Source organism: Thunnus maccoyii, chromosome 2 (assembly GCF_910596095.1).
Source record: "Thunnus maccoyii chromosome 2, fThuMac1.1, whole genome shotgun sequence".
Taxonomy (NCBI): Eukaryota; Metazoa; Chordata; class Actinopteri; order Scombriformes; family Scombridae; genus Thunnus; species Thunnus maccoyii.
The window spans coordinates 28,922,946-28,934,821 of NC_056534.1; the positions used below are offsets into that span (position 1 = coordinate 28,922,946).

General features: G+C 40.6%; 1 protein-coding gene across 1 annotated transcript; it reads left to right on the plus strand.

Moving 5' to 3' along the window:
* Window positions 1-1,778: 1,778 nt before the first annotated feature.
* lrpap1 (low density lipoprotein receptor-related protein associated protein 1) lies at window positions 1,779-11,352 on the plus strand. Its single transcript, XM_042427512.1, has 8 exons — window positions 1,779-2,134; window positions 3,256-3,400; window positions 6,119-6,249; window positions 6,957-7,077; window positions 8,467-8,622; window positions 9,633-9,715; window positions 10,240-10,416; window positions 11,165-11,352. Exons 1-8 carry the CDS (start codon window positions 1,832-1,834, stop codon window positions 11,231-11,233), a joined length of 1,185 nt encoding a protein of 394 aa, XP_042283446.1. The 5' UTR covers window positions 1,779-1,831; the 3' UTR covers window positions 11,234-11,352.
* The last annotated feature ends 524 nt before the right edge of the window (window positions 11,353-11,876 follow it).

Consider the following 11,876-nt stretch of genomic DNA (forward strand, 5'->3'; position numbering starts at 1 on the left):
ATTGACCGCTGCTGAAAGTGACTGCTGCTTTTCAAACAATGTAATTTAAGGTAAAATCCATCTTTTAATAACATTTCTAATTAGATTTTTTTTTGTCAGGAAAGTAATAAAAGAGTTTTCTGACTAATGGTAGCATGTCATTTTAAAACTACTGTGAAAAAGTATGTTATTTGTTTGGTCTTTTGTTGAGCGTTTGTGAATTGCTGCATAGCAGTCACCCATGAGTCCATTACTCACAGTCTCTCTCGCTCTGTCTCTACCTCTCCCCTGATTCAATCCAATCCCATCTCAGTTGAATGAGATTTATCAACATTAAACAATATTGTCAAGGCGGAGGAGTACAATATACTGTCTCTCTGTCTGATTGTCCCACTCACTTCCCCCTCTCTTCCTCCCAGTTTAATATTGCTTAACTGAATTCACTTCAGTTACTGTAGTGCATTGGCATGAATGCTGTATAAACAATTTTGCCAAGGTGATCAGTTCAGTGGATAAATGATGAAGAGCTTGCCCTCCTTCTTTCTCTCACTAAATCAAATTAGCTTGATTGGCATGAGTTTGTGATGAACGATATAAATTATGAATTCATAAAGCTCTGTGTGTGTGTGTGTGTGTGTGTGTGTGTGTGTGTTTTGCATTATCTACACACTCCTATATAGGCATGTAGGTATAATTACCATATACAGGCATTTCATTCACTCTAACTCTGAACTCTTTCTCCTACTTTTTTAGGAGTGCTGCACTCTTTAAAGAGATAAATAACAATATACTAATCTTTTTAAGCAAAAACACAAACATGAGATAAGTCTACAAATAGTAGCTATGTGGGAATTGCAAGAATAAATATTAAAACCAAAAAAACTATGGGCTCGCAATTTTCAAGTCTTTTCTTAAAACAACAGGAGCCCAAATAAACATTGAAATAGGGTTTTGGGGTGTTTTTTTTTTTTTTTGCTTTAATCATTCCTCCTGTTCATACTGACCATTATAAGATCCCTTCATAAAACACTTACAATATAAGTGATGTACAAAATGTGTTTAAATGTTTATCTGAAGCTAATATGAGGCTTCAGTCGTCCAAATGAGTCAAATGAAGTAGATATCTTTCAGTGTTACAGTCTTTTTAGTGTCAAAGTTCCTCTTTTTGTTACTATACTTCCTCCGCAGCTCAACAGGGAAACACTGTCTGAGGAAACACAAAGAGGGAATTTGATGCTAAAAAGACTGTAAATATATCAGATATCCACTTGACCTTCAGAGAGCTTAAGCTTAAAATAAACTTTTTTAAATGCATTTTGACTGTGTGGACACACTGTGGATTTTGGCCCCCATCACTTACACTGAAAGCGCATTTGAATGGGATCTTTTAATTGCCAGTATGAACAGGAGGAATGATTACAGCGAGGAAAACCTCTTTCAGTGTTCATATGGACACCTGACTGTTGTTTTAAGACAGATTTGTGAACCTATCCTTTAACTCCAAAGAAATGTTCCTGAAGGGCTGCGTCTACTATGAAACTGAATTACCCCTTTATTATCCCTGTTACTAGATTTACTAAACAAACTCACACCTTCCAATGAACTCCAGCAAGCCATGTAAACCTCCTGTACAACAGAGACCCTCATACAGCAGCGTGTGAGAGGATGTAAGCAGCATCCAGTCACGTAAACGCGTGGAGGCTTTCTATTTGCTCAGGGTTTCGCAGCCTCCGTTGCCAGGTAACAAGGCACAGCGGCATTTCAGGAATTGTAGTTTAAAGGAGGTCGTATCCGCTTTACCAAGCCCACAAGGGAAGGGACATGAAACAACATATCCCAGAATGCAATTCTTATGGAAATGCCCTCCCCTTTTGAACACATGACTTATGGTACTCCAGTGAGTCACAATAACAGGAACAGTTTTCGTGCTCCATGTCAGTCTAGTATTTTTTTCGGTAACGTTAGCTTTTCTGTCGTTTGGTGTGTATTTAAGATGAAGCCGTGGTGTGTAGTTGTTGTTGTGTGTCTCGGGGTGGGTGTAATGGCCGGGAAATACTCTCGGGAAATGAACGAGGCCAAGTCGGGCAGCAGTGATGAACAGACGGTGGAGTTCAGGATAGCTAAACTCAACCAGGTGTGGGAAAAGGCTCAACGGGTACGTATGTGTCCGACAAGCTAAATAATCTTTACGATTAAAGTTTAGCTCAGCTGTAACGTTAGCAGCTGTAGAAACTGTAAGTAGCAGCGCGACACGATTAGTTAGCACAAATCACCAGTGGTCAGTCAGTGAAGTCAATAAATACTAATATATATTCAGGTTGCAGCTTTTCTCACTGTGTACTTCATTGATAATAATGCAGTAGCCGTAATCCACAAACTGGTGCCAGGTAGGCAAGCATAGTTAGCTATAAACCTACTTCAGTTATTAGTCGTGCAGATATTCTTTGTTCATTACATTGACATTTACAGCCAAGAAGCTGTCAAGCTTGGTTCTGTAAGGTTGTTGGGAAAACTTGTGAGCAAGGTGCGATAGCATGAGTACAATTCTACTCTTTCAAAATGACCACAGCTGAGGACCTTTTGGACAAGTTCGTTTACTAACCAGTGGCCCCAGTAGACCTCAGTCTGTGGTTCACAGCAGGAGACTGTAATTGTACACATCTTTCTGGTGGAAATATGTCCGCTTCTGTACAAGGCAGAACAACACTTATGTTAGGGTACTTTAAGGGTTATATCCAACTGCAAAAAGAAATGGTATTTTTGTAGGATTTTGTTTTTATCTTTGAGAACACACACACACAGAGGAGACCCATGTGACTTGAGTGCAAGTTCTTGAAAATTAAGCAAGTTAGACATCTCCTCTGCAGTATACCATGCTATAATCAACATTTTTGGCTATCTTGCCTTCACCTGAGTCGTTCTTGACTGCTCATCAGAGCTGACTGTTCCTGGTGCCCTTTTTATCAGACCAGTGCAGACTATGATCTCGAAATTCATCATCATGGTCAATATAATTACACTTGTAGTATGTTTCCAGCTCAACTTGTAAAAAAAAAGTTTCTCTAGGAACTGAGACATTTTCATTAAAGATTAAACCCACAGTAAACAACACTTACTTAAGCAAAATGTTTAGACACAGCTGTAACAGTGTGTTTGGTCTGTCATTATATCACTCTCCTTCTCCTGTCTGTCCTTCCTCACCACTTCTTCTCTGTCCTCACACCCTCAGTTCTCCCGCCTTCTGTCTGACTAACGTTATGTTATTTGGTTTGATAGATGCAGTTGTCCCCAGTGCGACAGGCCGAGCTGCACAGTGACCTGAAAATCCAGGAGAAGGATGAGCTGCAATGGAAGAAGATGAAGGTGGAGGGGCTGGATGAAAACGGGGAGAAGGAGGCCCAGCTCCGACGTAACTTTAATGGTGAGGCAGTCTCTGGCGCTGATCACTTCAGGATTCAGTTGAACCTCTAATCACTGAAGAGTCATTCTGCCCTGAAGATTTGCACCCTTTTTGCTGAAAACTGCATGTTTTTTTTTACAAGTAATGATGTTTGAAATGTAGGCCAGGACAATGTCAATCTAAACACTTGTTACTATTAACTAAATGTAAAAAATACCGTAAAGAAGCAGGCTTTTTCCCTTAACTGGCAGGATAAATCTGGCTGTGGTAGTAGTGGGAAGCTGTGAGTGTGATCAGGGTGTTCCTTGAACAAGAGACCTTGGCTATTAGTGAACTTCCCTGAAGAATTCAAGGGTGAACATATATATATCAAGCTATTATACAGGAGTTTCAGCTCAGCTCATCTCAAAATCTGGGTTGGTGATGGTGATGTCGCCCCTGACGAAAATACAGGATTTTTTCTTTTTTTTAAAAAAATAATCTTCGTGTCTTGCATATGGTACTCAGAGGTGCGTCATGTCTGATCAGAGGTTAAGAAAGTAAATGTAGAGTCTATGAAACTTAGTATGAAACTTTATCAGTGTTGCCATTTAAAGCCAGTGCTTCAAACAGATCAGTTGAGACTAATGATAGATCAAGCACAGGGCTTTTTTGCTCACCAGCCACTGTGGCTAGTGGTTTTTTAAAGTTACTAGCCACTCAGCATTTTCACTAGCCACAATTTTGTTGTTCTGTTTTATTTGATTAAAGTCGACTATGGTGTGCTTCAGTTTAATTGAAGAACTAGATTTACAACGCTTTAAATGTAAATGACCCCTATAAACACCCAAATCAAGACTACATAAAATGTGAAACGCTACAGTCATCGTTATAGCTCTGATAAGGTTGTGTGTAAAGCTTCTTTTGTATGAAAACATGCAACCGATTAAGACAAAGACAATAAAACAGTAGCTTCATATTACATATAGGCCTAATAAAAGTGGTGCAGGGTTGTAGAAGATCAATTGAAAAGATAAAAATTAAACTGTAAAAACTTAGCAAGAGAAAAACTTTGTCTATTTAAGTATTTATGAACAACAACAATAGTAAATAATACAAAGTAGAGGAAATCTCTGCAGTAGAGAACAAGTTCTTTTGTCTAATCAATTCAGTTATTGCTAGCTGTGTGTGTGTGGATGCAGCTGTAAGGTCCATGATGGGTGTGTGTAAGCAGCCTGGCCATGTTCTCGTAGCTGCAGCAGTTTTCCTCGGATCGATCTGCAGCGCTGCTCCAGTTTATGACAAAAGAGTTCACGACACAGAACACCACCCGTCAAAGTGACTAGTAGGAGTGACTGTGTTACACGTCACCGCTGAATTCTACCCACATTTGGTGGGAGGATGCTAATGTCAAGCCCTGAGCAAGCACAATTTTTCTAGAGTTTGTTGTGTACTACAGTGTTCATGGTAAAGGGTACACAAAGGAATGTCTCATACTGGAAAAGAAAGTTTATGTAAAAAAAACTATAAGTTACTTTCCAGTCCAGCAACGGAGTCCCATAAGGAATATAATATCTGATCCCCATTAAGGCTAGGCAGTTGCTAACATCTCATGACAGACTCTCTGTAGACTGTATCCATGGCACATATATTTAGTATGTGAAAGGTTTGGAGAATGCATGAAACACTGACAGAAATACTTAGTTTTTTGAGTCTTTTCCTGTACTGTGTCTACGGTCTGTTGGGTTTGACAAGAGCCAGAGCTGAACATCTTGCTTGTAAATTGGTTGATCTGAGGGTGTAAGCTCATTTTACCGGTTGCAGTCATTGTATATCACTTGGGTCAAGAGCCTCAACTGCACACATAAAATATAAAATATATGAGGCCAACAGCACTCCAGAGTTTGTCTCCAAGTTCCTGCATCCTGTTTATGAGGGTTTAAAACTAGCCCCCCCTGTATGTAAACACTCTCCTTATGAGGTGTGACTGGTTAATAAGTGACACTGATGGGTTACTACGGAGTTGAGATGGTGCTGAATCAGCTGCTGCAGTAAAGGTTTACTGGAGCAGAATAATGAGGGCTGAGCCAAGTCCAACTTTGTGTCGTTTTCTAGCGGTCCAAAATGAAACAGGACTAGATTGCTGGTATATTATGCTGCTAAATATCGATTCTGCAACAAAACTGACAAGTATCGAAACTTAGTCAACAAATATGTGGCAACATCATCAGTTATCAGTCCTAGAAAGCGTCTACTTGAATTTATGTCATGGCAGTTTGTGGATGCACTAAGAAATGTTTCTTAAAGGGAAACTTCGGTATTTTTCAACCTGGACCCTATTTTCCCATCTTTTTGTGTCTATGTGACTAATGGGGACAGCAATTTTTGAAATTGGTCTAGTATTGAGCGAGATCGCTTCAGCCAGCAGCCGCGAAATGGGCTACAATGGAATCTGACGGGGCAATAGCGCCCTGTCAATGTACGTCTACTAAAAGTGCTTGTTTTTGCCACTGACAGGCTCAGATTGTTACTATAAGTGTCTGAAAGCATTACAGAAAGGATCATACAGAGAAATGAAATGTTTTTCTTTACCTTTTGCTTGATCCAGTCTCTTTGTTATTGTGTCTAACCAAGTCTTTGCTCAAGAAGAAGTCTTGTTTTGAAATCTCATGAGAGTTGAGTTGTTGAAATCAGCTAAATTCAGTGCATATGTATATTTGATGCAGTGTTTCAAAAAAATGTTGTGGTTGTGTTTTGCAGTGATCTTGGCCAAGTATGGGATGGATGGGAAAAGGGACACGCGGCCACTTGAGAGCAACTCCCTGAAGGACCATGACGCCAAAGAGGGAGACATATTTGATGATCCCAGGCTGAACAAACTCTGGAACAAGGTGTGATATACGTTGGAATCGGTGCCTTTTTGTAGTGTCACTGTGTCACTTTTACAGCTTCCGCGTTGCTGCTGGTGGATAAAAATCTACCAACGATGTTACAAAAACATAAAGACATGAACTTTGAATCAGCTAAAAAAGAATATCTCTCAGTTTCAAATAAAAAAAGAGCAGGTGCACCAAACAGTTGATGAGGTTACAAGCTTACAGTTACAAGATTCTCACCCAGCAGCACCAACAGTCATTAAATGTTTACACCAGACTCAATAACTTCATTATTGTGTTAAAAACATTATTTTCAAAAGCTTGTGCAATACATGAATAAATGACACACCGGCACACAAAACATGCTGTTTGTGACAGACAACAAGTTAAGTATGCAGCTAGTTAGAGAAAGGAAATGGAGAGTTTTACTCTAGCTCTGTCTGAATTCTCCAAATTACACTTTTTAAAACTGAAACTTAAATCCTGATTATAAATTAATCTTAATCTTTGACTATTTTCATTTTTGTGAGAGGGGTTAACAATGTTTAAATACATTCATATGTATATTATACTAACATTAAACATGTTTATTACAATTGCAAGAAATAACTTGGAACTGCAGTGATCCTATCAAGAATCCTTTTCCATCCAAAATGTGCCTGTTTTTACTGCTACATCGAAGTTTGACTCTTCTATTTCTCCGATGACTCTTCCCCTGCCAGGCTGAGAGCTCAGGCAAGTTTTCCAAGGATGAGCTGATGAGCCTGAAGAGAGAGTTCCAACACCACAAGGACAAGATGCACGAATACAATATCCTCATGGATACTGTCAGCAGGACCGAGGGTGAGCCGCTCGAATAACTCCCTCTGCTCTCTCGCTGAGCAGAGGTGTCACACCGCCTCTGCTTAGTTTTATTGGTATTTTCTGAGGCCAAGTCTTCGAGTCTAAGCCCTGCGCTCCTCTCCTCTGCTGCTTCCTTGATGTTTGAAATCTCTAAAGTTTTCAAGAAAGCTAACAACTAAGTAGCAGTTTGATAACGGCACACACTTCGCTAGCTCTTTACTGCTCCTTAGGGTGTGTTTTCTGTATGAAGTTATGTGTTTATCACAAGTTGGCTCCTAAGCTCATACAAGGATAATGCTCAAGTTAAAAATTTACATATTCAAATGAAACTAGGGAAATTTTGCAGAGAAATAAGGCAATTTTCTATCTTTCAATGCTGTTTTCAAAGTAGATTACTGCAAAGAAGAACACCTCCTCACTCTCTATCACCCTTATTTGGCTGTCACCCATTCTGCTGATGAATAGGTCAGTCATGTAAAAGTCAGCATCCAGTCAGAAATGCTCTGTGTTGTGTTTGTTGAGGCGATGTATCCACTCCTCTGGTCATATGTGTAGGTGGCAGGTACCACATGTTGCCACCCACCGCTCTGCGCTCTATCAGCTCTTGTCAAATCTCATCAAGCCGGGAGTTTTAAACCGATGCTGACAGGCCTCAGTGTGTCTCAGATAGACGCAGCGAGGCCGGGTACGTCTCCTTTTTGACGTGACTGACACTTTGCAGCTGTTTCGTGCCAGAACTTTTCTGTTAGTGCTCACCATGCGCTACGTCTCTCGCGAACAAGCCGGAGGTATTTTTCTGCTTGTCTGATGCATTTAAATATTAAGCCAATCACACGTTGCCTTGAGGGGAGTCTCCGCGCACCACCACACCACCGTCACTTCCATCCGCTGCCTGTCGAGGTTCCCCAGTTTTCATTTCCGCTTCACTTTGACTTTTTTTTTTTTTCTTCTTCTTCTGATCCAAATGTCAGCGGAGTCAGTGTGGGTGCTATCCAGTTATCTCCTCACCTTTTTCCAGGGTGAGACAGGCAGGAATCTGGTGTTAATCAATGCGATAAGGCTCGTAGGCTAATCAAGGTTCTTATGAAAAAATAAATGATATATATAATGTATGATAATATAATCTAGATGAAGTCATAAATATAAAACTTTTACAGGTTATTCTATGGCTACTACTAAACTCTCCTTATTAAGTTTTGCCTCTCTGTGTCTCTTTCATCGCATTAATCTCCTCTCTTCTCCCTTACTAATCTCTCTTCTTCATGCTTTCTTGTCTCGTTTCCTCTACTCTCTAAACCGCCATAACCTCCCACCCGACGGCTTTTGACTCCTAACCCGCCCCGTCACCACCCCTTTTTTTTTTTCCCATCCGTCTGTTCGTCTCAACAGAAATACACAAGAATGTGATCTCTCCCCTGGAGGGCGACACCAAAGAGCATGTGCTGCACCAGAAGCACACGGAGCTGAAGCAGAAAATGAGAGACCTCAACCAGGGCTTCGAGCGCCTCCGCAAGCTCAGCCACGAGGGCTTCACTGAAGACAGTGGTGAGAGAAAGCGCACGCACACACACACACACACACACACACACACACACACACACACACACACACACACAACACAGCTTGTCTCTTCCTGCATATCAGTCTCACTCTGCATTTATCTCATCAGCTTAATCACTGGGATTTGTAATCATAATAACACGCTCCGCCATATCACAGTTGGAGAGTGTTAATATGCTAATGGATTAACGTAAGCGTTTTGTGCTTTTAGTTTCAAATTTAATATGTTTCTAAAAGAGGGAAGGACGCAAAAAAAGAGGTTGTTTAAAGCAGCAACCATCCAGTGACGTAGAACAGCGTGTACTTGTGCTGTTTAAGTCGGAGAAAACATTCATTACTCTCTCGTGATTGAATTTTATTTTAGTTTTTTATCTCTCCACTCCACACAGACGTTAACATGTAACTGTTTTCGCTGCTTTTGGTCTAGTGTATAGCAGAGTTTGTGTGTGTGTGTGTGTGTGTGGAGTCTCTGTAGTGAAGGTTTCAGTGGGTGTCTGTTGGAGAGTTTAGATAAAGGTTATGTTCCTTCTGCTGATTCATACTGACTCCTTTACTTTCTCTCTCCTCATTCCCCTCAAGCTGTTTTTTCGCTTTTCACTCGACTATTTGTTCTCGTCCTCCTTTCGCTTCCCGCCTCCTCTTAGACAAAATGGTCTTAATCTCCTTCTCTCTGTTTTCTCCGTCTGGTTTTGTTATACCTGCAGTTTTGTTGTGCTTAAGGAGTTTGCGGAGTGAAAAGAAATCTGTGACAGCACCTCAAGCTGAGATTTGAATTCAAGCAGTTTTCGTCTCTTTTTATTTTGTTTGTATACACCAAATTATTGAGCAACTAGTATAGCTGCTTGTTGTGATTGTATTGTATAAAACATCTGCTGTGGCTGCTCCTCTTCAAAGCTCCCTCCCTCATGAGTGCGCAAGTATTGGTGAGGCTCCAAACTTGTCTCCCTGGATAGTTTATCGCTTCATCTTTCTGTCTGTCTGTTCTTCCTCTGTAGAGTTTCGGGAGCCCCGAGTGATTGAACTGTGGGAGGCTGCCAAGAGAGCCAACCTCACTGACGATGAGCTGGACTCTCTCAAGGTAGCTCTTACATCTCTTGTGACAGTGTTTTGGACACTTCTGCTCTCACCAGTTTGTTTCCAGATAACAGTTTTTTTTGTTGTATCACAGTACTGCAGTCTAACTCTTAGAATTAATATTGCAGAAACTTTTTAATCAAGTGCTCGGCATCTGCTGCATTCACTTTTATAGTTTACTTTTTTAGCTAAGTGCTACTTGTGTAAGGTAGGTAAGCCATGAAGCCTAGAGCACATCATTATGATAACATCTTATGCATTACACATTTGACCCAAGTATTCCACTCCTCCTATCTCTCATTGTGCTCCTTCAACCTTTTGTCATACAGGCAGAGGATTGCAGTGAACAACTCAATTTCTTTTTTAAAGATATCTGGCTTCAAGATCAGATGTATCACAGGGAAACATTCAGCTGGGATTTTCTCTACTTTAGACGCATATTGGCTCCCTTGCGCAGCCATCCATGTAACTGACGGCGAACTGAACTTATACTTCTCTGTGTTGACTCAACTTTACTTGTTCATTTAGGAGGAGCTGCGTCACTTCGAGACCAAGGTGGAGAAGCACAGCCATTACCAGGAGCAGCTGGAGCTTTCTCACCAGAAGCTACGACACGTGGAGGCTTTAGGAGACAAAGAGCACATCAAGAGGAACCAGGAGAAGTACAACACACTTGCTGAGAAGACCCGGGAGATGGGCTACAAGGTAAGGAGGGATAAAGAGGGTCATCTGTTAGCTTTTACTCCACATTCTGCCATCAAACACCACTGAGCTATTTCCAATGGCTAACTGCTGCCTGCTATAGAAACTAAAATGGGCAAGGAATAAAACATTGTTATAGTGTCCAGAGAATGCAGTTACACAGAAACAGGGGACAAAGGTTAACAACACCTGATATTGTTCCTGTCACAGAAGAGTAGACTCTCTCATTTGTGGACTCGCAGCACAACAGTTTTTGGTAATAAACAAAAGGCTGTTGACAACTGTTCAACTTTTCACAAGAAAAAACCTGTTATAAATATTGTACATTGTATTAATATTTACACATATTGTATCATCATGGTTATTAGGAAACAAGCTGATAACCAAGTGTATCACAAAGCACCAGGATAAACCCAAGCATTCAAAAAACGAGTGAGCTCTGGTGATTAATTGGAGATGAATCTTAAAAGTTGGAGCACTTTTCGTATTGTAATAGATGTGAAGTCCACATATTCAGTTCATTCCTAGACAGTATTAGTAAAATTAAGTAATATCCTTGCAGAAGATTGAGGAGAGTCTGAGGTGAAATTCACAATGAAAACAACCAAAACTCAATGTAGATCTACTGGAGTTTGTCAGTAGTTTTAAGGCCAGTGTGTGCGCCTTTATTTATATTTGAGATAGAATAAAAGTTGAATAAAAGGGAGAGACAGGTTCGACACTGACTGTTGATTCTTTGACTTGATTTCAGATGAAGAAACATATGCAGGACTTGAACAACAAGATCTCTCGCCAGGGACTCGTCCACAATGAGCTCTGAGAAGCTCAGCTGATGGTCATCATCTCAGTGAAGGTTCAATGAACTGAAATAATTTCCTCTGCAGCACACAACATACGCCGCCACCCCCCCCCCCCCCCCCCCCCCCCCCCCCCCCCCCAATTCCCTTTCAACTACTGTAAAAGAATCAGTGTTTTCCATGGGAGGTTTTCTACTTTTCTAGTGTCAATAGTTGTTGATTTGTTGTTGATTTTACAAAATTGCTGAATGAATGAATTGTGGGTTGTTTGTACATATTACGCATATGTGAGATTTCTTATAAATCAGCTGGCCTTATTGTGATAACTAGTCAGATGATTAATCATGGTACAGATGAAATAACGATGGGATAGTTTACACACTAGTCTGGTACAGCTAATGACAGGCAGATGAAGAAGAATTGTCTGGTTGTTGTGCAAAAACTGAAAATGTAGCAGCACTCACAGAAAAACAAATTTTGTAGGGGTGGTTTTTGAGGGATAGTTGAGTCCACTTAACCAGATGATGTGGTTTAGCTGCTGAGTGATGGTCGAGGTCTTGGGGAACAGCAATATAGGAATATTGGCACATTGGTAGCTAGACAATTAGTCCACACCTGTCTGTCATTAGCTGTGCAAGTAATAAATGCTACATCACATACTGTAGG

Excerpts from the sequence above, each read along its gene's own strand:
- lrpap1 (XM_042427512.1), top strand. The coding sequence starts at position 1,832 with ATGGAAATGCCCTCCCCTTTTGAACACATGACTTATGGTACTCCAGTG. Across the intron at positions 2,135-3,255 it reads TGTGGGAAAAGGCTCAACGG|ATGCAGTTGTCCCCAGTGCG; the intron begins GTACGTATGTGT and ends TTGGTTTGATAG. Across the intron at positions 8,623-9,632 it reads GGGCTTCACTGAAGACAGTG|AGTTTCGGGAGCCCCGAGTG; the intron begins GTGAGAGAAAGC and ends CTTCCTCTGTAG.